General features: G+C 59.7%; 1 protein-coding gene across 24 annotated transcripts in view; it reads left to right on the top strand.

The window, feature by feature from the left end:
* Ncor2 (nuclear receptor corepressor 2) overlaps positions 1-26,919 on the top strand; it is a 162,824-nt gene that overhangs the window by 121,639 nt on the left and 14,266 nt on the right. For 17 of the 24 annotated variants that reach the window (XM_074060784.1, XM_074060783.1, XM_074060791.1 and 14 more), the window contains 14 exons: positions 4,695-4,842; positions 7,561-7,611; positions 8,598-9,225; positions 15,260-15,380; positions 16,140-16,311; positions 19,167-19,331; positions 20,211-20,350; positions 20,838-20,940; positions 21,089-21,193; positions 21,429-21,532; positions 23,816-23,966; positions 24,901-25,041; positions 25,349-25,435; positions 25,980-26,275. In XM_074060784.1, coding sequence (XP_073916885.1) covers positions 4,695-4,842; positions 7,561-7,611; positions 8,598-9,225; positions 15,260-15,380; positions 16,140-16,311; positions 19,167-19,331; positions 20,211-20,350; positions 20,838-20,940; positions 21,089-21,193; positions 21,429-21,532; positions 23,816-23,966; positions 24,901-25,041; positions 25,349-25,435; positions 25,980-26,275 — 2,412 coding nt within the window. The remainder of the gene's footprint in view (positions 1-4,694; positions 4,843-7,560; positions 7,612-8,597; positions 9,226-15,259; positions 15,381-16,139; positions 16,312-19,166; positions 19,332-20,210; positions 20,351-20,837; positions 20,941-21,088; positions 21,194-21,428; positions 21,533-23,815; positions 23,967-24,900; positions 25,042-25,348; positions 25,436-25,979; positions 26,276-26,919) is intronic. The other 7 variants (XM_074060796.1, XM_074060795.1, XM_074060793.1 and 4 more) reach the window with 3 other exon arrangements.

Below are 26,919 nucleotides of genomic sequence, written 5' to 3'. Positions count from 1 at the left end.
CTCTCGTTGGCCTGCTGAGGCTCAGAGAGGATGAACAGGTCACAGAGCAGCACATGGCTGCAGGCCAGGGACAGTGCTGCTGCTAGAACTCTCCTTGGTCCCTGTGTGGAGCCCACGGGCCCCCTTCCCGAGTGGGTTCCTACCCAGTGCATGTGTGAGGCTGATGGGGGCTCCAGGGCTGCAAGGGAACCACTCCGCGTCCCTGTCACTTCTAGTTAAACAGGCTGCCTTTTGGCCTCGCCTGCCCTTCAGGTGGGCGCTGGAATCTGCCCCTGCAGCTCAGCAGAGCCCCTCATTGCCTCAACGTTCTGGGGCTCTAGGGCAAGTTGGGTGTCTTATGCTGGGGAGGGGGAGATGGTCAACCAGGTCCACCTGGTAGTCCCAGCCTCTCAGAAGTGCCGTGCTCCCCACCTGCCCACCCTACTTCCCTTTCCTCCTTCCAGCCCACCTCTCCCTATTCCCCTCCCCTCATTCCAGCCCTGTCTCCCCCAACCCTGCCGTACCAGACAGGACAGCTGGGCAGAGGACCTGGGGACTCCAGCAGGGTGAAGAGTGGAGGGGGTCAGGTCCCAGTCTGTCGGTTAGCACCCGTGTGATTGTGGGCAGTGGCTTCTCTAGCCTGAACCTCAGTTTCCCCTCTGTCAAGTGAGGGATTCATAGCTTTGGCTGCAGGTCCCATAAGGAATTCAGGGCCCACCGAGGGGAGGCGCTCCATGGGGCTCATTGTCTGCTCTCTGCTCCTCTGTCCCCTCTGTCCCTTAGTCCGCAGCCACCACCCCTCCCCTTTCCTTCTTGGGCAAGCAAGGCCTTCCTGATTCTCAGGAGCAGTGACAGCCAGGACACGCTGTGAGTTGGCGGCAGAGACTCTGGGCCAAGGAGACCCTGGCGTGAATCGAGGCTCTGCTGCTTACCGGCTGTGTGCCCTTCGACATGTGACTTGTTCTCCATGCCTCAGTTTCTCCTCCTGTGAAATGGGTAGAGCAGCAGCACTTACCTTCTTCAAGGAGCTGCTGTAGACGTGCTCTGCATGAGTGCCCATCATGCACTCAGAATAGGGTGACATGTCCATCGCTTATGGATGTTGGCACAGGCTTGTGGCAGCCAGGTGCCTGGCGGTGTGGCGCATCTGTCTTGGATGGCTGGACACATCAGTTCATTGATTCAAGCAGCCTGGAGGCATCTGCAGAGAGGGCCCAAGTGGATGGGTTTGCACTTAGCGTCCGGTGGCTCAGGGTCCTCAGCTCCCCTCTCTGAGAAATGGGTTTAGCACGACGACTGACTCCTGGAGTGCGGGAGGAGTGAATGACTTGTGCCCTAGAAAGTAGGTGTTGGATGTCATCCAGCTCAGCGCCTGCTGTGTCCTACAGGGTGACCTCAGACATCCCGAGTCAGAGGTACTCATTGGTTTTTTCTGCTGGGATGAGGAACTGGGTGTGCTGTCAGTGGACCCGTAGGAGCCATGGATGGGCAGCCAGGTGGAGTGATAGTCTGAGGGAGATGGAGTCCAGCTGGTCTGGAGCGATCCGGCCCTGATCTGAATATCCAGGTGGAGGCTACAGAGCTGGCAGTCATGGAGGAGGCCAGGCTGCTCCCCAAGTGAGAGCAGGTGGCCCCAGAGCATGGGGTTAGTCTGAGAGTCACAGAGAGAGCAGCGTGCAGAGGCAGGGCTCCATTCGGGAAGTCGGGCCCAGCAGGATCCCTGTCCTGGCTGGGCAGCCTCCCATCTCCACCCAGCACCCTGCAGCCCTGGGGAAGGGGCCCATATGTCACCTTGGCCAGTGCAGGGAGGCGGGTTAAGCAGAGAGTCAGCAGTACCTCCTCTTGCTCACCCCAAGCCTGGCCTCAACATGGCCACCGGGGACGTCAGCAGGAAGCAGGACCGTGCGGGTGGAGCATGTCCCAAGTTACGTAACGCCTGGCACCCTGTCCTCTCTGAGACTCCCTCCTCCGTGTGGCCGAAGGTTACCCTTTCCTCACATCTGCGTCTGGCCCCTGGGACCCAGCCTCCGCCTTCTCAGTCTGTGTCCTGCTCAGCCGGGCTCGGCCCTGCCTTATTCTCCTCTGTGTTCTCCTCCCTCTGAGGCCACACAGAAATGCTCGAACCTGACCTGCATTCAAACCAGGGCTTCTGGACGCCTGGGCTCTGTGGTCTTGGGCAAGTGTCTTTGCCTCTCTGGCCTGGCGCCCTTTTTCTCTGAGCCTGATTTGTCCAATGACAAATTAGCCCCTGTTCTGTACCAGGCATGTTCCAGGTGTGGTGGGAATCAGTGGAGAACAGGGAAGGGTTCCAGGAGCAGAGTCCAGCACGAGAGAGGACCCAGCACAGGCGATTTCCATGTGGTCTGAAGGTGCAGACGCAAGGGACGGAGAAGAAAGTGACCATGGTGGGGTGGAGCGATGAGCTCATTTTGGCAGGGAAATCAGGGAAGACCTCTTTGTGGAGAGGCGGTGAGGAAGTGAGTCATGCGCTGTCTGGGGGAAAGGTGTCCATTGGGCAAACAGCCAGTGCAAAGGTCCTAGGGCCAGGGCATCCTAAGCAGGGAGGGAGGTGTGTTTATAGCAGCATGCTGGAGCAGGTGAAAGGTGAAGAGGAGCTGAGAAGGGTGGGGGGGAGCAGATTTAAACCGTGCAGGGCTCTGGGGAAGACTTGGGGTTATATCCCAGGTACTGGGGATCCCTAAAGACTTTTGAAGTGGGGTTGGGGTTGACATGCACTAAGTGAATTAATACATACAGCAGGCCTGGCACATGGAAGGTGCTTAGTAGATATCAGCTGCAAGGGTGGATTCACGTTAGCATCGCTGGTGTTACCTGTTCTTCACGCTCCTTCTGATCCTGGGGTGCTGGTGACTAGAAGGATTTCCTGTAGTTCTCGCTCTCGGGCTCAACCTCTGGGGGACTCAGGTGTGTCAGGGACGCTCACAGAGAGACCCTGCCTCTCCGGCAGGACATGTCTCAGCTAGGCTAATGGGTCCCCACTCCCTGCAAGTGTCCCCATGTCCATACTGCCTGGTCCGCGCTCACCTGGGTCCTGCCTGTTAAAGATAGAATGAGGAGAAGGGAAGCCCCTGCTGTGCCCACAGAACCGCTTTCTTGCGCCTCTGTGGCCTCAAGCCAGAGGCTCCCAGGAGATGCAGCTGGGCCCTTTGGTGGCAGGGCGGGCGTCCCTGTGACGGGCTGGGAATGCTTGGCAGGGTGGGCTCTGCTTTGGCCGAGTGTTAGTGATGGAGACTGTGACTAACGGGTGACAGGCGTTCCCTTTTCCTCTTGGTGCTGTGCTCTGAGGAACCCCATCCCACAAGGAGGATAGAAAGAAAGGGTTCCTCCCCTGCCTAGACTGGGACACAGGACACCCCCTGTCCTCCAGCCTGGCAGCAGTGGTGCTACAAGACAGACACAGCCTACCTGGCCCCAGAGAGCAGCCACGCTGCATTTCCATGTGGGTGGCTTTGCCTGAATCCGGGGTCCCCTGCAGAAGCCATGTCAGCTTTCTGTGACTGCTGTGACAGCACAGGCGGGAGTCCCATCCCAGCAGGTTTGACTTGCTCCGCAGGCCTCCCATGGTGGCCATCTTTGGTATCCTTGGTTGGTGGTCCAATCCCATGCTCGGCCTCCATGCCTCAGGTCCACCCTTCCAGGATGGCCACATCTTACTGTTTACATCCACAAAGACCCCATCTCTAGTCACATTTCCAGGTCTTAGATGGACACAAAGTTTGGGAGACGCTAACCCAGTCTGAGGGAGCTTCACCAAGAGCTGTCAGGACCTCCAGGCATCCTGTAGCTCCTGACCCCATTCTCAGCCTCCAGAGAGCTCAGGCTGCGTCTGCTCCCCTAGGAAACTGCAGCACACTCTGTCCCCACATGCCCCAGCTCTGCTGGATGCGTGTTCAAGCCCAGGGAGGCCTCAGCAAACTGCCCAACAATCGCTCAGTGAGCCTCTGCTGAGCCCAGCATGGAGGATAAAGAGACAGGGCCCTGAGGGGTCAGGGATGGGATGGGAGCTATCCCTAAGCCCAGTGCTGAAGAGTGAGGACCCGACTCCTGTGTGTGAGGAGCCAGGGGAAGTGGGACGTGGTCTGGGGGAGTAACAGGCTTTGCAGTGTGGGCTTCTTTCTGATCCTCCAACAGTGATTCACACCACAGGGCTTTTGCACCTCTGCACGCTCCCTAGCCCCCAACTCCCCTGCCCAGACCCTTGCCTAGCCAGTTCCCTCTCCCTTCAGAACTTGGCTTAAGTGTCACCTGGCCCAGCGGAGCGCCCACACCTGCCCTCTCTTGGCCTCCATTTGATCCCTTTGAGGCCATTAGCAGCTGCCTGCCCCGAGGGTGAAGTCCTCATCCTGCCTGTGCCCAAGCCTTGGCACGCAGCATCTGTTGTTTGCTTCTCAGGCAGCCCGTCCACCGGGATCCAGGGGCATTTGTTCATGACTTCACCTACTGATGGCACTGCCAAGGGGCCCCAGGGAGCAGGGTCACGGCTGTGGCCTGGAGGCGTGGGGACCTCCAGACTGAGGCCGTTCTCGCTCAGGCTGGACACAGGGAGAAGCCCCGGGTAAAAATAGCCATGGCAGGTTTGGGCACAGTGGCCCTCACTGCCACGTGGCCGGGCAAGCTGGCCTTGGTCACAGGGAGTCTCCAGGCTGACAGCACTGGCCCGGCCCTGACCCTGACCCCGGTGTCCTGTGTCCCAGGAGAAGGAGAGGAACGCGCGCCGGAAGAAGAAGAAGACGCCAGCCGCAGCCAGTGAGGAGGCTGCCTTCCCGCCTGTGGCTGAGGACGAGGAAATGGAGGCGTCGGGTGGGAGCGGGAACGAGGAGGAGATGGCCGAGGAGGCAGAAGGTGAGGGACTGACGAGGCAGCCAAGCGAAGGAGGGAGGGAGGGAGTCTCTGCCATGCTGGGCCTTCATAGAGAGGCCTCGAGAGGCAGAGCGTCACCACCTGAGGCTGCCAGTGAGGACCAGGGTGACGGCAACCACAGCAGCACAATAACCCGCTTCTCTGGGAGCTCAGGCCTCGTCCAGTCTTCCCAACCCCTGAGCCCTTCTCACGCTTGGGTGACTGTATGGCCAGGACAGCCCCGTGGGCACCCGTTGTCTTGCCCTCCCATCTGGTGTTGTGTCCACTTTTGAAAATAGCTTTTTAACCAGAACTAACTAACGAATCCTGCAGTGTAAATAGAACCAATCGCATCAACTGATACATACGGGGTGGGGGCTGCATCCCCTAGTAAGGGCAAGTGCCCAGCTCCAACCCCAGCATGCCACAAAAAAAAAAAGGAAGAAAAATAGAAGGGCTGGGGTGTGGCTCATGTGGTACAGCACCTGCCTAGCAAGTGCAAGGCCCTGGGTTCAAACCCCAGTACCACCACAAGCAAGTACGCAGTGCCCTCCCCACAACTCGGGGAGGACTCTGATCTTAGGACATTGTCCTGCCACCTGATGTCAGTGCCCGGGTCCTACGGCTCCGTGTAGCACCTTTGTAGACCCAGGAGTCCTAACACCAGCCCTGCACTCCTGATGAGTGATTGTCCCCTGACCCGCACTGTACCTCTTTCTCCCCGTCAAAGAGGAAGCCAATTCTGGACCTGCACCCCTGGCCAGGGCAGCCCAGCTGAGCCCTCGGGCTCTGGTAGACAGCACCTTCCCTCCTGCTCTCCTGTTACCTGTCTGGGGCCCCTTCCTGTCACTTTGTCTACCTCTTGTGTCTGCCTTCTTAATTTTGCGGGTGTCTGCAGCATGGGGAAGAGGGTGCAAGTTGCCTTGTGGTTCTGTGAGCCAGGCCCTGCCAGCCCCCATGAGCTCACCAGAAACGGATTGTCAGACTGAGGCTGAGGCTGCCTGGGTCTCTCACTTCAGGCTCCCCCTTGGGTAGTGAGAAGAAGGGATACTGAAGGCTAGAAACCCAGTCCCCTGGCTGAGCATCCTCCTGGCTGCCCGCACAGGCAGATGCAGGGTGGCAGGGAGGCTTTGGGAGCAAGGGTGGCTCTGCAGTGACACGGGAGCAGTAAGCTCCCTCTACCTGCAACCACCACAAACTGGCTAGAAGAGCAGGTTTGGGCTGGCCAGGTCTTGGCAGCCCCCAGAACAGCAGTGTGGATGGCCTTGACTGGCCTCCTGGCACCCAGGGTGTTGTACTCATCTTATGGATGAGGAAACTGAGGCCCGGGGAGAGGAGAATCACTGACCTGGGTGAGGACCGTGTCCACTAGCCCTGCCAGAATTCACCGTGTGTCTCCTGAGGCCAGGACAGAGGAAGACCCAGGTTGACTGAAAAGCATCTCTAAGAAAACCCAGATAGCCTGACAGCACTGGGGAGCTGTCCACAGAGGTGGCCACAGAGCCTCATGGCATCCAGGCTATAGCTCACCCAGCCAGGGCCAAGGGATCCGCTCAACCCAAGGGTTCCCAGTGACTGACGGTTGTGACAGCCACACGGCCCTGATCATCCCCTCAGTCATCACCACATCCCCACAGAGGAGGTGCCATCACCCCACCTCCAGAGGAGACGGAAGTGTGTGGAGTCACCGTGGCACACTGGTTGGTAGCCCAGTGTGCTGCCTTTCCTGTCACCTGGTGTCGTATGGTGGTTTTAACGCCTGCTATGAGCCAGGCACGGCACAAAGTTCCTCACCCCAGACCCTGGCCCTGACCAGCGTTCCCACGGACAGACGGGTCGGAAGTGCCGAGCCTTGGGCCACTCCATACCTTCCCGATCCGAGACCTTTGGGGTCACAGAGACCTTTGGGGCAGGGCCCAGCGATGTGGCATCACAACTCTCTGGATGTCTCTGGGGGCCACTGGTGTAGACCTGCCCGTGAGCTGTGAGAATGACGTGCTGCCGGCCACTCTGTAGATGAACAAACAAAGACTCGAAACTTGGGGGCTTAGTCACTTGTCCACTGCGTACTCTAACGTCCTGGTGTCAGGCTGGGTGGCCAGGAGGGAGCCGCTTTGCTTGTCACCAGGCAAGGCAGGGAGTCCTGCCTGTGTGGCCCCCTGCTTTGTGGCCTCGGACAGCTTGTGGTTCAAGTCTGCCTCAGTTTCCGCATCTGTAGATGGCAATGGTACTTGTCCTGACCTTGGAGGTCATGGAGGATCAGATGTCCACGTGTACCCAGGGCCAGAACCATGTTGCTGTTATTATTTCTGGAGGGGTGGCCCTGCTCCAGGTCCCCAAAGGAGGCGAGAAACAGAAGCTGGGGGATGGTGGAGTAGGGAGCAGAGAAGTTGGAAGGGAGTGTTGGTCAAGGGTCCTGGAGCTGGGACTCACAGCAGGCCAGTGACCCCTGCAAGGATACCCAGGGTGGCCAAGCCTTGCTTCTCATCCCATGTGGTCCATCACTGGCTGGCTCTAAGCGGTCCTTGGTCTTGCCGGTGGGGGCTGCTGATGACCTGGGCTACAGGAGGCGGTGGAACTCGGTGGTGGGGAGCGAGTGACCGTGGAAGCCACCAGAAGTCCCCTGTTGCCTGGTGGCCCAGGCCCCTCTGCTGGCCACACCTTCTTCCTCCCTCCCCACTGCCCCCACCTTCATCTAACTGTTTTCTAACTTCCTTCCAGCCTTACACACCTCTGGGAATGAGGTGCCCAGAGGGGAGTGCAGTGGCCCAGGTATGAATGTGGCTGCCAGCCTGGGGGCAGGGTTTGGGCCAGGCAGGGGAGGGCATCTGAGGTCACCTGCCCTCTGCAGGTGGCCCCACTCTGGGAGGAGCATGCTTCTGCTGTGAGCTCTGCCATGTGCTGCCACTGCCCTTGTGCCCCTTTGCAGCGCAGTGTCTGTTCTCCGTGCTGTTCCCCGGCTCGCTTCTGCACAGGAGTGTGCCTGGCTTGACAGTTGTGTGGTTTTCACTAGTGCTTGCACCTGGGATCCTGGCCTGGTTTGATTTCCCCAGCCTGGTTTGGCACCTCGTTTCCCATTTGTCTCCATTTTGTAGAAAATGGGGCCATTGAGACCCAAAGTTGAGGCAGGAGTGGGTTTGGGGGCTGAAGAGTCAGGGTTGGTGGAGCTGAGGTCCTCTTGTCCTCTGCCAGAGACATGTTCCTGCAGCTGTCCCTGTCAAAACCCATGGGGAGGGTCAGCTGGTGCAGGCCCTGCCCTGGGGCCTCCTCCTGCACATTGGTCTCTTTAGCCCATGTCTTGTTGCGATGACCACAGTGGGGCAGCACGCAGTCACCGCTGCCCCATGCTGTCGTGCCTGCTGACTTACCCTCTCTGTGAGGTGAGCGCTTCCCATTCTACTGATGGGAAAACCAAGGTCAGAGAAACCACTGAGTGTCCCACAGGTACCCAGCAGGGAGGGGCAGAGCCAGGTGGTGCTCAGATGAGAACGGGGAGACCCTCAAACAATGGCCAGGATTGCACTGGCCCTGTGGAAGCACTGGCTGTCAAGAGGTCCCAGGGCTGAGAGTGCCCATGTGGTGGGCACCAGGACAGTGATGGTGCTGGCCACCCAGGGTGGAGGGGGCTTTGTGTGAGGGCTGGGGCGCCATGCAGGTGGCAGGTGTTTTGGTGTCTGGTGATGGAACCCCTTGGGAGGGCTGCCTCTGCCTTCTATCCTGTGTGTCACTCACCCACTCTCTGGTCTCACCCTGCACAGCCGCCATCAACAACAGCTCGGACACTGAGAGCATCCCCTCTCCACGCACTGAGGCCACCAAGGACACAGGGCAGAATGGGCCTAAGCCCCCAGTCACAGACGGGCCCCCAGCCACCGAGCCACCCACCCCTCCCCCAGAGGATGCTGTGGCCCCTGCTGAGCCTGCCCTGGACCCCGAAGCCAGTGGCCCACCCACGCCCCCACCGGCTCCCCCGTCACCTGGTACAGCCCCTCCTGTGGTCCCCAAGGAGGAAAAAGAAGAGACGGCATCCACAGGGCCCCCAGTGGAGGAGGGGGAGGAGCTGAAGCCCCCTGTGGCTGAGGAGCTGGCCCTGGACACAGGGAAGGCAGAGGAGCCACGGGCAGCCCCAGAGGAGCCAGTCAAAAGCATCAAGAGCGAGTGCAAAGAAGAGGCAGAGGTGGAGGAGGAGGGGGGCGTGGACAAGGGCAAGGGTGCCGAGGTTGGCCCTGAGGCTATCCCTGAGGGTCCACTCAAGGTGGAGACGAAAGACGCTGGGAGCAGCAAGGCCACTGCGGTCAAGGGCTCAGGTGCCCCCCAGGACAGCGACTCGAGTGCCACCTGCAGTGCTGATGAGGTGGATGAGCCTGAGGGAGGTGACAAGAACAGGTGGGTAGCCCATGCACACCTGGCTATGGTCTTTTGTCCTTTCGTGGATTTGCTCTGCACTTACTGAGCGTTGCTGTGCAAGACACAGGTTCTGCCCACCCTTGGAGCCCCGCAGCCATGTCGGGGCAGACATGGGGGAGAGGCCAGAAATATTGCTGTACGCTGGGAAAGGGGGGCGGGGTGGGAGGACCCGCCAGGGCTAACTCTGAGCTGAGACAGCCATGGAGTCTTCAGGGGGAGAATGTGTCAGGCAGCTTGCCTGACCTTCCCTGGGTAGCACCCAAGCTGGTCCTGTCACAGAGTTCTGGATGCCAGTGGTCCAAATCCAGGCTTCGTCCTGATGCAGGCTCGGGTTGGTGGTCTCTCTGCCTCTTCCACCTATGATGGGTGCTGTAGCCTTTTGCTTGTCGATGTGTCACTCAAACCTCTGCCTCTTTTGGTCACTTGGCCATTTCCTGTGTCTTGGTGTCCCCGAGGACACCAGTCACTGGATTAGGGCCTGTCCTGTTCCCATCGTCACACCCACAGATGTGCCCAGCCACATACGCAGGAGCTTCCACGCAGCAGGAACTGCACGTGCAAAGGCCTGGGGCGGAATGCACCTGGTGCTTACGGGGGTGGCTCTTGTGGACCCAAAGGCAGGCTGGGCTGCTGCAGCTGTCCTCAGTGCGGTGGGAAAATGGGAGCTTGCACCTGAGTGGGCTGGGCTGTGAGTGACACCTGAACCTGGCTGCCACGGTTTGCAGGCACAGATACAGTTGGGGTGGTCCCAGGACTGATGATGGAGACGTTGGTGACAGTAGGAAAGAGAAAAGCTATAAATTCCAAAGACATGGGTGACTCACCTCCACAGTCGAGGGCCCCGGGCTTGGGCACTTGATCCCTCGCCAGGCGACCCTTTCAGCCTTACCCCTGGTATGACAGCAGGTCTTTCTGGGACAGGTCTGCCGGCTGGATGATCAGGACCATAGCCAGCCTGAGCAGGTACTAGTGTCTCTGCGCTGTCTCTTCTGTCCCCACTGTCTTTGCTGTGAGTGGGGCACCTGTCCTGCCCTGGGTTTGCCAGGTTTTAGCCATTTTCAGGGCACCTGCTTTGAAACCCGGAGCCCTCAATCCACAACCAAAGCTGACCACCTGAGTTGGGGCCCATCTGGGTGCTCGAGGACAGAGCCATGGAGACCATTGGGTCCCATTTGACTGGCTAGAGGAACTGTTTTCAGAGGCAGGTGACAGCATGGCTTTGACATAATGCAGTGTTCCTCTGGGAACAGAGTAGAGCCAAGGGGATGCTGACCTGGAGACTGCACTGCCACCTGGCTGTCTTGGGGACGTTGAGGTGGGCACTTTCAGACTGTGTTTGTCGGTCCTGAACTCTGGCAATCCTGCACTCCTCCAAAGCAGGGTGAGCTGGGGTCTTCTGCCCCCTGGGTCCCCACAGGGACCACCGCCCACAGGAGCCTCACCTGTGTGTGGAAGCAGCAGCCTGGTGGCTCTGGTGAGCATAGGCCTGGCAAACAGGTTGCTGAGGGCACCAAGTTTTCCAGCCTTTGGCCCCAGAGGGACAGCTTGGAACATACAGGACTAACGTAGGGCTCAGGTTCCTGCGGACAGGATAGGATCGAAGCTTTGCGCCCCACTCCCACCGGCTGAGGACAGAGCCAGGGAAGCACAAGGTGGTTCAGCCCTGTTGGGAGGCGTGCTGAGCTCCTGAGGCAGCGTGGCCTCTGGGGTCTTTGCTGGCCAGGGCTGCCCCAAGCCCCCCAAATCCTGGGCTCTCTAAGGCCTCTGGCTGCCCTAGCTGGGCTCTATCTGTCCCTCCACTGGGCCGGTGTCCACCCTCCTGCCTGCTGTCCAGCAATCATCCCCCGGGAGCAGGGGCCTGGGCTGGGAGTCAGGACACCTGGTTGGTCAACGCCCCGTGTGACTGGGCTGGCCCCTGCCCTTGAGGCCTGCCTTCCCTTCTTGGAGAGGGAGGCTGGACTCGGGCCAGCCTGCTGACCGCTTCCTAGCTGGCAGCCGCCACCCTTCCCTCTGCCAACCACAATGGTGCAGGACCAGGCGGGCATCAGGGACTCAGGCGAGACGCGTCAGAGCAGGCCTGCCCCACGACCCTGGCCTCCCAGGAAGGGCCGCAGTTTGGGCGGGGCCTGGGTGACCCCAAGTTCTGGCTGTCTGCCCATCGCCCTTCCCTCCTGGTAGCCCCAGCTTGGTGAACTCTGTGTCCCCGAACGGACGCAAGATGAATTTCATCTGGCCCCTGCCCAGACATCCCAAGCGAGCAACCCTTCTACCTCTGCCAGGCGGCTCTGCCTGGAGCTCTCCTGACAGGCAACCAGAGGCGGTGACCGGGGTTGCAAACCGTGCCCCGTTTCCCACAGAAGGTGCCTGGCACTTCCTGGCAGGGCTGGGTCTTGGGAAGGCCCCTTCCCCAACCCATGAGATGGGTGAGCTCACTCCCACATGACCAGCTTACTGGCAGGGTCACTGAGTTAGTAACTGTAAAATGCCAGCCTGGGGCCAGGTCCACAGTGGATGCTTGAGATGTGCTGCACCTTGGATCTGGACACCCCCAAGGTCACCCAGTTTCGTCAGCTGTCGCTGTGCATTTTCTTGACTGCTCAGGCGATGAGTTAGGCACCAGCATTTGCAGGCCCATGCTAAGAGCTGTGTCTCACAGGACAAGTGGACAGATGGGGCAGTCAGCATGGACCTCTCCACAGAGGTGACATGGGAGGATGCTTAGAGCTCCTAGTGTGACGTGTGGGAGCCAGACAGCAACAGCCAGTGCAAAGCAAAGGCCCTGTGGACACCCGACCTTGTGTTCAGTGGACAGCCCATGGCAGGAAGTGGAGCGAGTGACAGGGAGAAGAGTGGGCAGTGGGAAGCTGAGGGTAGGGTGGAGTGGGGAGTCAGGGCTTTATCTTGGGGCCCTGGGGAGGTGGGGGGTCTACGTGAGCATAGACGCTATCCACAGACCAGCTCTCCAGTGCCCTCCCAGCCGTGTGACAGCAGGGACACTGAGGCAGGGCTAAGCGGGGTGGGAACACACCGTCACCATCCTCGTGCTCCTGATTAATGTGCTCCAGGCCCCTGTCAGCCCTCTTTCTCTGCCTTGTGGAATGACAGGATGCTTGCTTGCCCATCCAAGGGGCAGTCTCCAATCAGTTCCTGCTTTATCTCCCACATACGGATGAGGAAACTGAGGCACGGTTGACCCACAGGGAATTCGAACTTGGAGCCTGACCTCTGCTTGGGCATGGGTGGGTAGTAGGTAGGGCCTCCCGGTCACATGTGCTGTGCCAGGCCCCAAGAGCCTGAACCCCAGCCAAGCCTCAGATAAGAATTGAGAGCTGCTGCCTTCTAAGAGGGGAGGAGAGAGGGTGGGTGAGGGCAGAGCCAGTGAGGGTCCCACTGGGACCAGGATGGGGTTCTCTCCAGCCTCTTCCTCCCTCCTCACTGTGCACACCCAGCCTCCCACCCCCAGGCTCCCCTTCATCAGGCTGTTGCCACGTGTTTGTGGGGGCTCAGAAACGAGGGGTGTGAACCTGCATGGGTTCCCAGAGAGTACAGAAGATCTGAGAGGTAGCCCTGGCTCTCACAGCCCCTGCCAGTCTGACCGTCCCCCTGCCTAGGGACGGCCACAGGGACACTAAGGCAGATGAGGGCACACAGGCCGTACGCAGACGCTCCCAGGCAGCCAAGTGGCACGGCCATCCTTTGTTTTATGTATTTTCAAAACCAAGTTTTTTTTTTTTTTTTTTTAGCTCTACAGATACGTATTTACATTCATACAAGTTTCAATTTCAGCTTTCGAGTTGTATCTCAGTGTTTTTCTCATTTCACACACATGAAACACGGCACGCTACTTACTGTGTCACTGCTGGGAGAACGCAGTTGCTGTGGGAGCCTCGCTCTTGTGGCTGGCTGGCACGCTCCTTGTCATAACAGCTTACTGAGATGGAGTTCACGTGACACGCGGCCCCTGGAAGTGTCAGTCATTTTTATGACAGCCACAGTGTCACACAACCACAACCTGCTGTTCCCCCCCGCCCCCAAGATGCCCCACTTCCTGACCCTTTGCCCTGGAGGCCATGGTTGCCTCGGACTCTGGGGACAGTCTGTCCAGAGTGTTACTGGAAATGGGGTCCTGGGTCTGGCTTCTTCCTCTCATCTCCACGTCTGCGGGGTTTACCCACACGGAGGCGCGAGCCAGTGATTCTTTCCTCTCTGAGGCTGAATGGTGGCCACAGTCTGGCTAGCACCGTCTGTACATCCATCCGTCATCAGCAGACAGACTGCTTCTGGCTGCCACGAGCCTGCATGGCCTTGCAGCAGGTACCCAGCCAGACATGGGGTGACTGCAGGCGTGGCCTTTGTGGCCTTGCGGACTCTCTTCCAAAGTGGCCATAGGGTTTTTTTCCATTGGAGTTTCCTAGCACCGGCAGGTTTAAGTGGATGATGCTGAGCGGACAGAGAGCAGGTGCTGGGTCGGGCGGTGGAGGAGGGAGAGGTCCAAGAGGGCAGCAGAAAGCGAGGCGTGGTGGTCCTGGGCAAGCTGCTGGATCTGGACAGGTAGAGCGGGAGGGAGGGAAGGAGGGGAGGAATGGAGGGCGGCCGCCAGGAGTCAGGGTGACCTTCTCCGCCTGGTCCCCACCTGCTGGCTGTGGGCAGCTTCAGCAGGCGTCGCCCGGTCTGTCTCCTCTCTGCCTGTTCAGCCAAGCGTGTGGCAGATGCAGGCAGGAGGCTGCTACCCGCAGGCTGACCTGTCACACGCCTGTGGTCCTGCCGCAGTGGAGTGGGGAGGTGGGCTGCCAGCACAGCACCAGCACGTGCCTGCTCTGCTGGCTGGGGGGAGATGTGTTCTCCAGTCCTGGTGTCATGGCTGTCACCTGGAGGCAGTGGCCGAGGCTTACACGTCCTCATATGACGTGTACACATATGGTTCCAGCCAGGACGGTCACGGTGCACAGGGAGGGGCCGTGCTCGTGACCCTGCCACCTTCTGGAACCAATCTTCCTTTTGCCCTCTGGCCAAATCTCAGGGCCTGTGGCCGCTGCAGGGCGCACATGTGTGGTCACCACACTCTGCTCTGCTCCCTGGGGCAGAAGCCGGTCCTGCATCTGGATCAGTGCTCCCTTAGCACTGGGCCCGGCTTGCTGAGCACACGCAGGTGGCAGGCAGTGGCTCTCGGCTGGGGGAGGCCATTCCTGCCTTTAGAGGCCTCATGCCAGCTGGGTAGCCAGAGAGGTACGTGGCAGGGCACCATGCCCATGCTGGGTGTCCTAGAAGTTTCTGGAGGCTTCCTGAAGGAGGCAGTTGGAGAGCCGCGCCCCGCTGGAGGCTCAGATGTGCTCCCAGGTCTGCGTTTCAGCTGCAGAGAGCGACCATCTCTTATGGCCCCTGCTGGAATCTGTGCACACCCACCCCCTTTTCTACCTACATGGGTGGTGCGGGGGTTCCCAGCCCCAGGTGCGGCTCCAGCTGCCCCTCTGCAGGAAGCAGAGGCAGTCCTTTGCCCTGGCCCTGCCCTGGCACCAGAGCCGCTCTGGTTTGGGCGACGGCTAATCTCCACGGAATCTCTTAATCTCTTGCTTTAATCTGGCTGAGGCTTTGACTTCCCGGCAGTCCCTGAGGGCCCCACATGGCTTAGGTCCAAGTCTGCCTCCTCTAAGATTTTCCTTGCCTGGGGCTGTCTTGGGGATGTTTGATCCTGGCTTGGGCCTCTGGTCATACCGGGCTTCCTGGCCTGTGGCTGGGACGGTCTTAGCCTGCTGGGGCCTGCGTGGTCCAGAAGGACACCACCCTGTTTTCTGGTCCCAGTCCTCAGCAGGAACACTTGGTGTAGGCTGGGCGATCCTGGACACTTGTCCCCTTTCAGGGCTTCTCTGGCAGGCCCCACTGCCCAGGGCTTGAGACAAGAAGCCATGGAGACAGGACAGCCCCCTTCCTGAGGAGAGTCCACTGTGAGCCTGTGGCTGCCAGTGGCAGACAGCCAAGAGTCCCACACTGGCCTGACCTCTATCTCTCCCCTCAGGCTGCTGTCCCCGAGGCCCAGCCTCCTCACCCCGACCGGTGATCCCAGGGCCACTGCCTCACCCCAGAAGCCGCTGGACCTGAAACAGCTGAAGCAGCGGGCAGCCGCCATCCCCCCCATCGTGAGTGGTGCTGGGCTTAGCGCAGCCCCCTGACCTTGACTTCCTGTGGCCGGCACATAGCGGGGTGGGGGGAGCTGCACCTGTGGCCCTGGCTGGCTCTTCCCAGCCTCTTGTTTCCTGGAGAGGTCCCCGCGGAGACGGCAGGAACAGCTGGAGGAAGCTGGCCCGGCCACTGGCGCTCTGGGGAGGCACTGGGAGGAGCTGAGCACCTGCAGCCTGCGATGCTGCCCCCTTCTCACCCCCCGAGAGCCAGCAGGCTGCTGCTCCCCCTCCAAAAGTTCTCTTGAGCCCCCAGACCAGATGGCAGGGTGGCAGGAAGTCCCCCAGGCTGTAGTAGTACTCAGCCAGGAAGTATAGGAGCCCTGCCAATTCTGATTTGGGGCTTTTTGAAGGTCCCTACCCCCGAGAGGCCAACAGGCTCCTCAGTGGTGCCCCCTTCCAGAGAGGGGCCTAGCTCCCCAAGACCTGCACAGTTGTCTCTGCTTCTCAGTCCTGATTCTCAGAGGGATTTGGGATACAGGGACGGAGCCGGGGAGTAACAGAGCTCCCCAGCCTCCCTCAAAGCTGCTCCCTGAGCAGCTGGGATAGGTCCTTTTGAAGGTGGGCAACCCGAGACTCTCCCCTGTGCCTTCGTGGGGCTTTAAGTGTGTCACTGCCCCCTCTGGGTCCCAATTTCCTTGCTGGCCACACACAGTCACCCTTGACCTCTGCTCCCCTCAGACATCAGATGATGGTGCTCATGGTCCCTGCTTCCCCCAGCAGGTCACTAAGGTCCATGAGCCCTCCCGGGAGGATACAGCACCCCCAAAGCCAGCTCCCACTGCCCCACCAACACCACAGCACCTACAGCCGGAGAGTGACACACCTCAGCCACCCAGTAGCAGCCCCCGGGGCAAGAGCAGGAGCCCTGGGCCTCCTGCCGAGAAGGAGGGTAAGTGTGGCCCTGCCAGAGGACCCAGGGACAGGGGCCAACCATCTGTCCAGGGCATGTTGGATGTGAGATGGTGGGGGAGGGCAGAGATTGCAGCAAAGTGAAGAGCTCTGTTCTGTACAACATGGGTGGCCCAGAGCCCCCACAGGGCAGGGCAAGGCAGGCCTGGTGCTTTTTCCCGAGAAGACGCAAATGATCCATCCGCTCAAGGGAAATCCAGTTCCCAACCCGGAGGCTCCTCAGTTTCCAAAAGCATTGCCCATGGAAAAGCCTTTCTGCAGCCAGGCCTCCCCTTTGCCGCGGCTCAGTCCACAGATGAGGGTGGGAAACAATACAGACTTCTGTCCCAGAACCAAAGCAGGGCTGTCCCAGAAGGGTGGCCTGTCCACACTCCCCATCTGATAAGCCCACCCACCTGCTCCCCACAGCCACCTTCGCCTGTGGCAGAAGTCAGGAGCCAGCACCTGGGCAGGTGGATGGCGGATATCCTGGCCCTGGGCCAAGCCATTTTTGATCCCCTGTGTCACTAAGCACTGCACTGGGCAGAGTGAAGGTTTTCCTGCTTTGGGAGCCACCTTTCAGGGAGAGAGAAGGTTAGACAAGGAGACATGGAAAGAATAAAGAGGATAGAAAAGCATCTGTCCATGAGATCATTATGGGCCCAGCTATGAGGCTGCCCAGGGAGCTTGTCTCTGGAGTGAGGGAGAAGCCAGTTACGGGGAGCGGAGCAGGTAGCAAACCAGGCAGCGAGAACAGCATATGCAAAGACCCTGGGGTGGGAACATGCTTGGGTGTTTTTGAGAAGAGTTGTCAGGAGCCAGTTGTGGCTCGTAAGAGGGTGGGAGAAGCAGGTCAGAGAGGGAGATGAGGACCAAAATGCGTAGGACCTCATCAGCCACGGAAGAGAATGGGGTTTTAATGAAAACGGGAGGGTGTGTACTCTGACCCATGTCTTGGGAAAATTTCTCTGCTCACTGTTGAAAGGATTACCGGCCCCAGTGCTGCTCCAGGCAGTGAGGCAGTCTGGATTCACAGGTGGCTGAAGAGGTGAGGAAAAGAGCAGGATTGGGTTTGCTTCAGATACAAAGCCAGTGGGGAAGGAAGGCAGGAGTGCCTCGCTGGGACAGGATGACCATGGCAAAGGGGTGCACTCCAGGCGAGGCGGGAGGACATTCTTGCTCAGGATGACAGCCTAGGGTTAGCATATCAGTGTCGGTCCACAGCTATGGCTAGTGTCAGGCTGCGGTCCTGGAGAGAGGGAGGTCAGGAGCCAGCAGTGCCTGTGGCCGGCTCTCGCTCTCGGCTGTTTCCTAGACGTTCTTCCCACGGGTCAGGAGCACACCTGCCACCGGGTGCTTAGTGCTTCTCTCACGTGGTCTGGCGTCAGCTCCACTCCCTGGGGCCACGTGAACCCAGCACAGCCTCTGGATGTCTCAGGAAGCACGCCTCCCCCATCCTGGCTCCTGCATGGAGCTGCTCGGCCAGGCTGGTCCTCCAGGCTTCCCCAGGCCTGGCCGGAGGAACAGGTTGTCTCTAGGTTCTGGGCCACCTGCCCGGCCTGGCTTGGCCTCAGATTTTCTTCCAGCATGAGGGCCTCCTCTCCCGTCCTCCTAACTCTCCAGAGCTGAGCCAGCAGAGGCAGCTGAGGAGCACACAGAACTGGGGTCCCGTGAGCCAGGCCCAGGTGCTGGCGGAACTGCCTGGCCCTGGGTCCCCCACTGGGGGGTCAGTTTCTGGCTGCGTTGCTCCAGGGCGCAAGTTCCAGGGAGCCTTCTCTCTCCAGGGGGAAAAGGTGCAGCACTGGGGCCTCAGCTCCCTCCTGCCACACCCTGCCTTCAGGATCTCCTTGGGTCGTCAGGAGGTGGCACCTGCCTGCCATTCCTGTCCCAGGGCCTAGGCCACTATTACTCCCATTATGTCTTGGCCGGTCATCTGCCCCGGGGTTGGTCCTTGCCAAGGGCGAGTGACCAGCAAAGCACACTAAAGTCAGCTCTGATCCTGGACACCCCAGGCCTGAGAATCCAGGGTCACACACAGCAATGCTTGCAGCAGGCAGCATAAAGCCACAGCTGCAGCCCACCACTCCCCCAACCCCTCACTGGCTGGGCCACCTCCAACTCTATCATGGAAGGGGCTGTGAGGACAAAATGCAAATACGCTTAGCATCGCCCTTGGGGTTGTCATTTTGCAGCCACATGGGTGCACGTTCTGACTTGGCCACATACTGGCTGGTGACCATAGAGATGCCCTCTTGTGTCTGGACCTGCTTCCCCTCTGCAGAGTGGGGCTGGTCACCTTCTCCTGCATGCTTGCCAAGGCCGGGCTGATGCTAGGTGCGTTGTGTCAGGCCACAGCGATTGAGGTTGTCTGGAGCCATGGCTGGTGACACACACATCACGGTCGTTCAGAGTCACAAGTGAATAGCTCGGGCCTCACAGGCTACACGCACTACCGCACCCTCTCAGCTGGGCTCTGGACAGCAAATCCGTGGATGGGGGACAGCTGCTTAACACTGCCTGTGGTTTCTGTCTGGGCCCTCGCTCACCTAACCCTGGTGGCACTTGTGGGATTAGCAAACCCAACAGCTCCGTTCTTATGTCCAGAGGTTCCCTGGGGTCTCAGGCTGCTGAGAACTCCCGGCCCTGGCTCCCCACTTCCCAGAGTTGAGTGGAGCATCCTGGAACACAGCAGTGACCAGGCCTGCTGACCCGAGGGCTTCTTGGAAGGTCCCCAGGACTGCTGGCTGGGGTCTTGCCCTGCCTGTAGCCAGCACCACAGATGTGGACAGGCCAGCAGGGCCGCAGGGTCCTGGGACAGCCAGCACCACCTGACCACCTGCCTCATTCCTTCCTCAGCAGAGAAGCCCCCATTCTTCCCAGCCTTCGCCACCGAGGGCCCAAAGCTGCCTGCCGAGCCCCCACGTTGGACTTCAGGCCTGCCCTTCCCAGTGCCACCTCGGGAGGTGATCAAGGCTTCACCGCATGCCCCAGACCCCTCAGCTTTCTCCTACGCACCTTCTGGTGAGGAGCTCAGCCCACACTTGTTGGGCATCACGTCTGCACTGGCATGGAGTTGCTGGGGACGGGCATTCGATTAGAATGAGGTCGGGCACAGGGACGGCCTGTCCAGTGCAGGAGAGTCCTCTGGGACTTGAGAAATCTATAGGTTGAGGGTGGATGTGTTGGGCAATAGGGAGCCACAGGAGGTACAGGAGTAGTGAGGGGCAGGCCTAGTGTGGGCATGGGTTTTGTGCCATTGGCTTAGAGCTAAAGGACCAGCAGGTGGAGAGATAGCCTGAGGGAGGAGAAGCGGGCTGCTTTGGCTCACAGATGCTTTCCAGTGCTGCTGACCTCGTTAGTAATAAAAGCAGCACAGCTGGGGGCCCATACAGACTGTGACATCTACAAAGGTCATCCTAGGCAGAGCTGACCTCAAAGGACGAGTGGGCCAAGGGACCTGGTAGAATAGCAGGGACAGGCTTGCCAGGCAGAGGGAGCAGCGTGTGCAAAGGTCCAGAGGCAGAAAAGAGTGAGGCTTGAAGCTGACTCAGGCTGCCATGGCAAAAGCTCGATACCAGGGGCTGGGTCAGGTGAACCCAAAAGCCATGTCGGGTGACTGCCCTGAAGGCAATGGGGAACCATTGAAGGTCCACAGCAGAGGGAGCGTGTGAACCACTAGATGTATTTAAAGATCCCTGTGGTCCCCGTGCAGGGGGAAGAGTGTCAGATGTGAAGTGGACATGGGGAGGCTCAGGTGAGGCTGAGGCGTGGACAGGGCAGAGTCTGAGCAGCAACCCTAATAAAGCCAGGCTGCCCAGACTCAGACTGAACAGAGGGCTGAGAGATGCAAACGGCGAGAGGGGCAGAGGGGTCCCCCTACATGTTGATGTGTGCCCGCAGGTCACCCGCTGCCTCTGGGCCTCCATGACAGTGTCCGGCCCATGCTGCCACGCCCCACCACCATCTCCAACCCTCCTCCCCTCATCTCCTCCACCAAGCACCCCAGCGTCCTCGAGCGGCAGATGGGCGCCATCTCCCAGGTGAGGGCCCCTGCTCTTGGGACTTGGTCTTTGTCACTGAAAGGTGGGGCCATAGGACCAGTGAGACTGGGTGGGGTGGGCTCTCAGGCCCCTGATTGTCTCTGTTGCGGGGCTGTCAAAAGCACAGGCTCCGGACCGAGGCTATGTAGACTCCCGTAAGTGACTTGACCTCTCTGGGCCTGAGTTCACCTTCTGTTGATGAAAGGCAAACGCATACAAAGTGACCTAGCCAAGCTGCAGTGTGTGCTTGGCACTTGGCTGTCACCCTTCACGTAGCACAGGTCGGCTTGGCTCAGACCCCTTCTTGTGCACTGTGTGCCTCACACGGCACTGGCAAGGGGACTGAGGCTCAGGAAAGGCATGGGCCTGTTGGGGTCACACAGCTGGGCAGCAGGACCCGACCTCCAGCTCCCACTGTGACCTGTGTGTCCTGTGGCTGCTGTGGCAGGACCTTGACCCTTGTGACGCCCTCGCCTCTGCCCTGCAGGGAATGTCGGTCCAGCTCCACGTCCCATACTCTGAGCACGCCAAGGCCCCAGTGGGTCCCATCACCATGGGGCTGCCTATGACCATGGACCCCAAGAAGCTAGGTGAGGACCTGCCTGCCCACAGGGGACCCCTTGGCTCCTGCTGCCATGATAAGTGGGGGGTGTCTTGGGCCACTGGGACCCCCACATGGGGGAGGGTGGCCCATCCTCGGCCTGTCCCAGGGCACACACACCCTCCTGTGCTTACCAGTGCCCTTCAGCGGAGTGAAACAGGAGCAGCTATCCCCACGCGGCCAGGCCGGGCCACCTGAGAGCCTTGGGGTGCCAACAGCCCAGGAGACATCTGTGCTGAGAGGTGAGGCCTGGCCACCCCAGACCCTGGACCATCTTCTGCCCCACGTTCCCAGCCCCACCCTGGCTACTTGGACAGTTGAGGTGGCCTGATGTCTCTCAGAATCTGCTGAGAAGTGTCAGAACCCTTCTTTGTTCTCATCCCCCTCACCCTTGGAGTCACCGAGAGGTATAAGTGGACAGCTCTTGGGCCTGCAGAGGGCCACAGGCACCCTGAGCACGTGTCTTGTATCTTCTAGGGACAGCCCTGGGCTCTGCTCCAAGCGGGAGCATCACAAAGGGCCTCCCTGGCCCTCGGGCACCTGCGGACAGCCCCAGCTCCTACCGCGGCTCCATCACCCACGTAGGTGTCCGGCTATGGTGAGAGGATGGGCAGGGGGCAGCCAGCAGATGCTCATTCATCTGGTCTGTGTGGGAGACCAGGCTTGGGGTGCCCAGCAAGGAGCAGGGGTGTGGCTAGAGGCAGCAGCACACACAGGCAGGTAATGGCTGAGGACAGGTGACATCAGAGGACCAAGTACTGTAGATCAGTCACATACCATGATGGAAAGTAAGGTACAGTGGTACACACCTGTAATCCCAGCTACTGGGGATATGGAGATGGGAGGTTCGAGGTCCAGGCTGACTGTGCAAAAGGACTTGGGGCATGGAAGGTCACTCGGTCCAGCAAGTGAGGTGGCATGTCAGGAAGGACAGAAGAAACAGAAAGCTCTGGGAGCAGCATGTGCAAAGACCCAGACAGAAGTAGGAGGGCTCCTGGCAAGTCCGAGTAAGTGGTGGCCCCAGGTTTGGTGCCAGCTGTGTGTAGCTGAGCTTGTGGGAAACAAGCACGGTTTTGACCTGCGCACCACAGACCTACACTGGAGGATGCACTTGGGTGCTCCATGCTTCTCCGATGTCATGGTCACAGCAAAGAGCAAAAGCTTGGGGCGAAAGCCCAGCTGTGCACTTGAGTCCCAGCTCTGTCTAGCACTCCCTGACTCAGTTTCTCCTTTGGTAAGAGTGTCCCCAAAAGAGACGTTTGCACAAAGCGGTAGGGATTCAAGGTTAGCACTTACAGCTGCTGGGTCTCCATGTCCTTTTGGGGCCCAGGTGGCCGTGACCCAGACCCACACTCGCCCCTTCCATTGGTTTCAGCAGAGTGGCAGCTGCTAAGATGTCCAAGGTGGGTGAGGTGGGCCCCACGCGGGCATCGGTCAGCTACGCGGGAGTGACAGACAGGGAGGGACCACACAGCGCCCCACTCGGCTGCTTCAGAGACCCAAGGACAGTCCCCCCTTGTCCCTCTCTGTGCTCCCCACCCACCCTAGGGACAGAGCTATAGGCTCAGATTATTGCCGCAGGCAGCAGGCATGGGTGGCTTGTCCCCAAGCAAAGCCATGGCGTGTCTGCATTGCCGTCCTCGGTCCATGCCTTGGAGGACACTGCTGGGGACCCCTCCAAGCATGTAGTTTGCGAACAATGAGGTGCCACCTCGAGAGCCCATCTACCACTCGAGCTGGGTAGCAAGCCAGTTTCCCCCGCTTCAATGTGTTGTGGCACAGACCTTCCGTGCCATCTATGAGGTGACAGGTGCTGTCAGCTGCTGTAGAAGGACTCCTCCTGGCCCTCGCCCCTCTCCCAAGCTCTCCCTGATCTCTGCACCCTGTGCATTCTCTCTGTGTGCCTGCATTTTCCAGCCCTGTGGGGAGGTCCTGGCTCCCTGCCTGGCCCTGTGAGATTGGGGAGCCCTGCTTTTCCCTCCTCACAGGCTGTGATCAATGTTTGTGCCCTTCAGGGAAGGTCCTCAGCAGAGCGAGTGTGATGGAGCCTTGGCCCACTGGCCCAGGGCCTGGCACATAGCCAAGTCACTGGCCCTGCTCCTGGGGCCAGAGGGGAGGAGGGACCTTGGAATGTGGGGATACCTGGTCTGGGGCGGGTACCTCTGAGAGCCCTCATTTTGTACACATGCTCAGAGTGGCAAGAATTGACACAGGTCTTACAGCAATTCGGTGGTGAAGTTGCCACGTGGTCCCTGACAGTTTGGCTTCAGAACCACATTCTGACTACCCCACTGTGTCTTGAAGTCGTCCCAGTCAGGTGGAGCCCATGGCCCGCGCTCTTGACCACGTTACCTGCCGGGGAACTCACTTCCTCTTAGGCAGCAGGCCACATCTCTGGGTGTCTGTGCTTGTCACGGCTCAGGGAACAGGGCTGGGGGCAGATGAGTAGCATCTAGTGGAGCCAGACCAGAATGCTGCCTGATCCAGTGCCCAGGACCACCCACAGCAGAGCCATGTGGTCCCCGATGAGAACAGGCTGAGAAGCCACGGTCAAAGCTGAAGTTGCCGGTGTCCATCCCTGACCCAAGCCTGGGTCCTGTGGTCCGTGCCAGTTCCCATTTGCTGGTAGTTGCCATAGCTCTGAGAAGGTAGACAGACTGATCCCCACTAGCCAGGTGACCCTGTGCCTGTCTCCCCTTACGAAGCAGATGTAATAATGACTCTGGTCTCACTTAATTCAAGAACGTTAGTGCGCGGCAGTCCTGTCCCATGTGGTGGTCTGGCGGCTCCCTCCCCTCCCCTTCCCCGCAGGGGACCCCGGCTGCTGCTCCCCAGATGCTCATCCCTGTCCCCCGCCTCTGCAGGGCACACCGGCTGACGTCCTGTACAAAGGCACCATCAGCAGGATCATGGGTGAGGATGGCCCAAGTCGCCTGGACCGTGCCCGGGAGGACCCCCTGCCCAAGGGCCATGTCATCTATGAGGGCAAGAAGGGTCACGTCCTGTCCTACGAGGGTAAGTGCCGGGCAGGTGCCATGGGACCACTTGAGACCCTGGCAGGGCGGCCCCAGCCTCCCCTTCCCATTCACAGGTGACCAGTGGACCCTGGGAGGAACAATGGTCATTTGGTCACTCGGGAGCCAACCCTGTGCTTGGGCTGGGGCCCAGGAGGACAAAATCAGTGTCCCAGTCCCAGCCTCAGTTAGCTTGGGACACCCACATAGGAGATTTGTCGGCTAATGTCAAGACACCAGGCCCTGCCCACCCAGAGAGGCTTGTCCCTCAGGCTGCTGTGGTCCTCCAGTAGCCACACAAGGTTGAGAGCCGGGGAGGCAGGCACAGACTCTTCTCTGGCTCTCATGGTGCCTTTCTGGGTCCTTGAGAGACAGGAGGCCCAGGCTCGTGGGGTGGGGGATGTTTAGCCATGGGAGATGGCTTCACGGGCAGGCAGTGCAGTTGGGACACCAAGAAGCAGTCAAGGAACATTGTCCCTGGCACTGCAGGTCCACACAGCGGTACAAGTGCCTTAGGAAAACCTGCAGCCAGCTGGGTTGGGCACATGGAGGGGAAGAGGCCCAAGCAAAGGCCAGGTCTGTTACGTGAAGAGTGGTGACCAGCACATGGGTGGCAACAGCTGCAGGACTCCAGTGCCTGGCTCGTGTCCCTAGGCCCGCAGCCACTCCCTAGCCCAGGGGGTAGAGGGGTGCCATGGGCATTTCAGTCTGGAGGCCAGGGCGTGGCTCGTACCCTGCTCTTCCCACCCACGTAAATCCCGGCACATCTCAGAGCCACACTTGGCAGGTTGCACGGGGGTTCAGCCATCCTGGTCCTATGGGACATTGTGAGGGATGTACCTCTGCCCACCACCCCTTGCCCGACTGCAGTCCTAGCCCAATGTACCTGGTCACTCATGGCCACCCCCTCACTGTGCACTCCATCTGGTCGCCAGGTGGCATGTCTGTGTCCCAGTGCTCCAAGGAGGATGGCAGGAGCAGCTCAGGCCCGGCTCACGAGACAGCCGCCCCTAAGCGCACTTACGACATGATGGAGGGCCGAGCGAGCAGGCCCCTGTCCTCGGCCAGCATTGAAGGTGGGCGCTCCTGCAGACGCGAAACACAAGGGACCTAGCACCTGCCTGGGGACGGAGTTCTAGCAAGAAGAGAGAATTCACCTTTTAGCACTTACCGGAGGGAGGTGGTGGGGTGGTTGACCCTGTTTTACAGGGGAAGAAATTGAGGCTGGCTTTTCTGGGAGCAGTACAAAGACCAGGAGATGGGGTACTTACTTGCTGGGCCATATTCCACCACGGTCACCTTGGGGACTGCTGTGGAAGGACCTGGCTCTGTCTGCCTGATGCCAGCTCACACAGTGACACCTGTGTCCCCTGTTTCCCGCAGGGCTCATGGGCCGTGCCATCCCACCCGAGCGGCACAGTCCCCACCAACTCAAGGAGCAGCACCACATCCGGGGCTCCATCACACAAGGTACACTGGCCTTGCTTCCCTGGAGCTCGTCACGTCCTCCAGGAAACAGTGCAGGTGGGGGGGGGAGGGGGGGCATAGGCCAGCAATGCGAGCTCAGGGGACAGGTGTGGACAGGTGCATAGCTTAGTGTGCAGGTCAGATACAGAGCAAAGGTATCTGGAAGCAAACTGCTGCCCCCCACCGCCAGCCCTCTGCTCTGTGGGTGTCATTGTGGTACGATTACTGTATGCCTGGCCCTGACCCCAGGGCATCTGGTGCAAAACGCAGAGCAATCAGGTACCTGGCTCGGGTCCTTGTGGCTGCTCGGTGGCTGGGCCAATTCCGGGAGCCCCGTCTTTTTATCTTCAGCAGAGTCTTCACAACTCAGTGAGGTGGTTTCTTACTTTACCTATTCATAAAGGTCAAGTTGCATGCACTGGGTCAGACACCCAGGGTGGATTTGAATTGAGGCAGTGTGGCTCCAGACCCCACTGGCAGGAGGCCCCTGGCTGGGCTGGGCAAGGCCAAGGACAGGTGCCTTGGGTCAACGCCACCTGCCCTGCAGGAATCCCACGGTCATACGTGGAGGCCCAGGAGGACTACCTGCGCCGGGAAGCCAAGCTTCTGAAGCGTGAGGGCACGCCGCCACCCCCGCTGCCGCCGAGAGACCTGGCTGAGGCCTACAAGACCCGACCCCTGGAAGCCCTGGGCCCGCTGAAGCTGAAGCCAGCTCACGAGGGCCCGGTGGCGACCGTGAAGGAGGCAGGTCGCTCAATCCATGAGATCCCACGCGAGGAGCTACGGCACACGCCCGAGCTGCCCCTGGCCCCACGGCCCCTCAAGGAAGGTTCCATCACGCAGGTATGGGTGCCTGTGCACAGCCCTGAGGGCATCTTATTGACCCCACTTTTATTGGTGAGTGAGCTGAGGCTCAGAGAGGTTACCTTCCCTCCTGGGGTCACACAGCTACTCAGTGGTAGTTGTGAATCCCAAATATGGGTGTCCCCAAATCCTCAACATCTCCACTTGTCAGGTTCATGGCCCTCAGCCCAGTAAGGAAGACTGCTCCCCCATGAGGGCCAGCGCTCCTTCCCAGGCAGCTCTCCTGGGAGGGGTTTCAGCCTGGCGATATCACCGGGGAAGGGTGTGGCAGGAGGCAGGAAGGTCACTGAATGCCAGCATCCATCCTGCGTCCCAGATGGGACAGGCTGATTCAAGAATGCTGTTTTGAAAAGTGAGACTGTTCCCTTTCTGATGAGGCTGAATAAACAGGCTGAGATCCAGAGTCCACTGTGCCCTGTGTCCCCACGCCTACTAAGACGGGGGACATGGTCCTCTCCCTGGGTGGCCAGCTGCTCAATTCCCAGTCCTGTGCGGGACCTGATCTCTGCTGTGCTCTTTTTGGCCAGAGAGACATCACCCAGCCATGAGCTGGGCACGAAGGCCATGACCTCAGGGCAGTGGAATTCCACGGCCTGGCATTGGTGGGCAGTTGGAGGGACCTG

This window comes from Castor canadensis, chromosome 18 (genome assembly GCF_047511655.1).
Source record: "Castor canadensis chromosome 18, mCasCan1.hap1v2, whole genome shotgun sequence".
NCBI lineage: Eukaryota > Metazoa > Chordata > Mammalia > Rodentia > Castoridae > Castor > Castor canadensis.
This window is presented reverse-complemented; position numbering and strand designations above follow the sequence as displayed.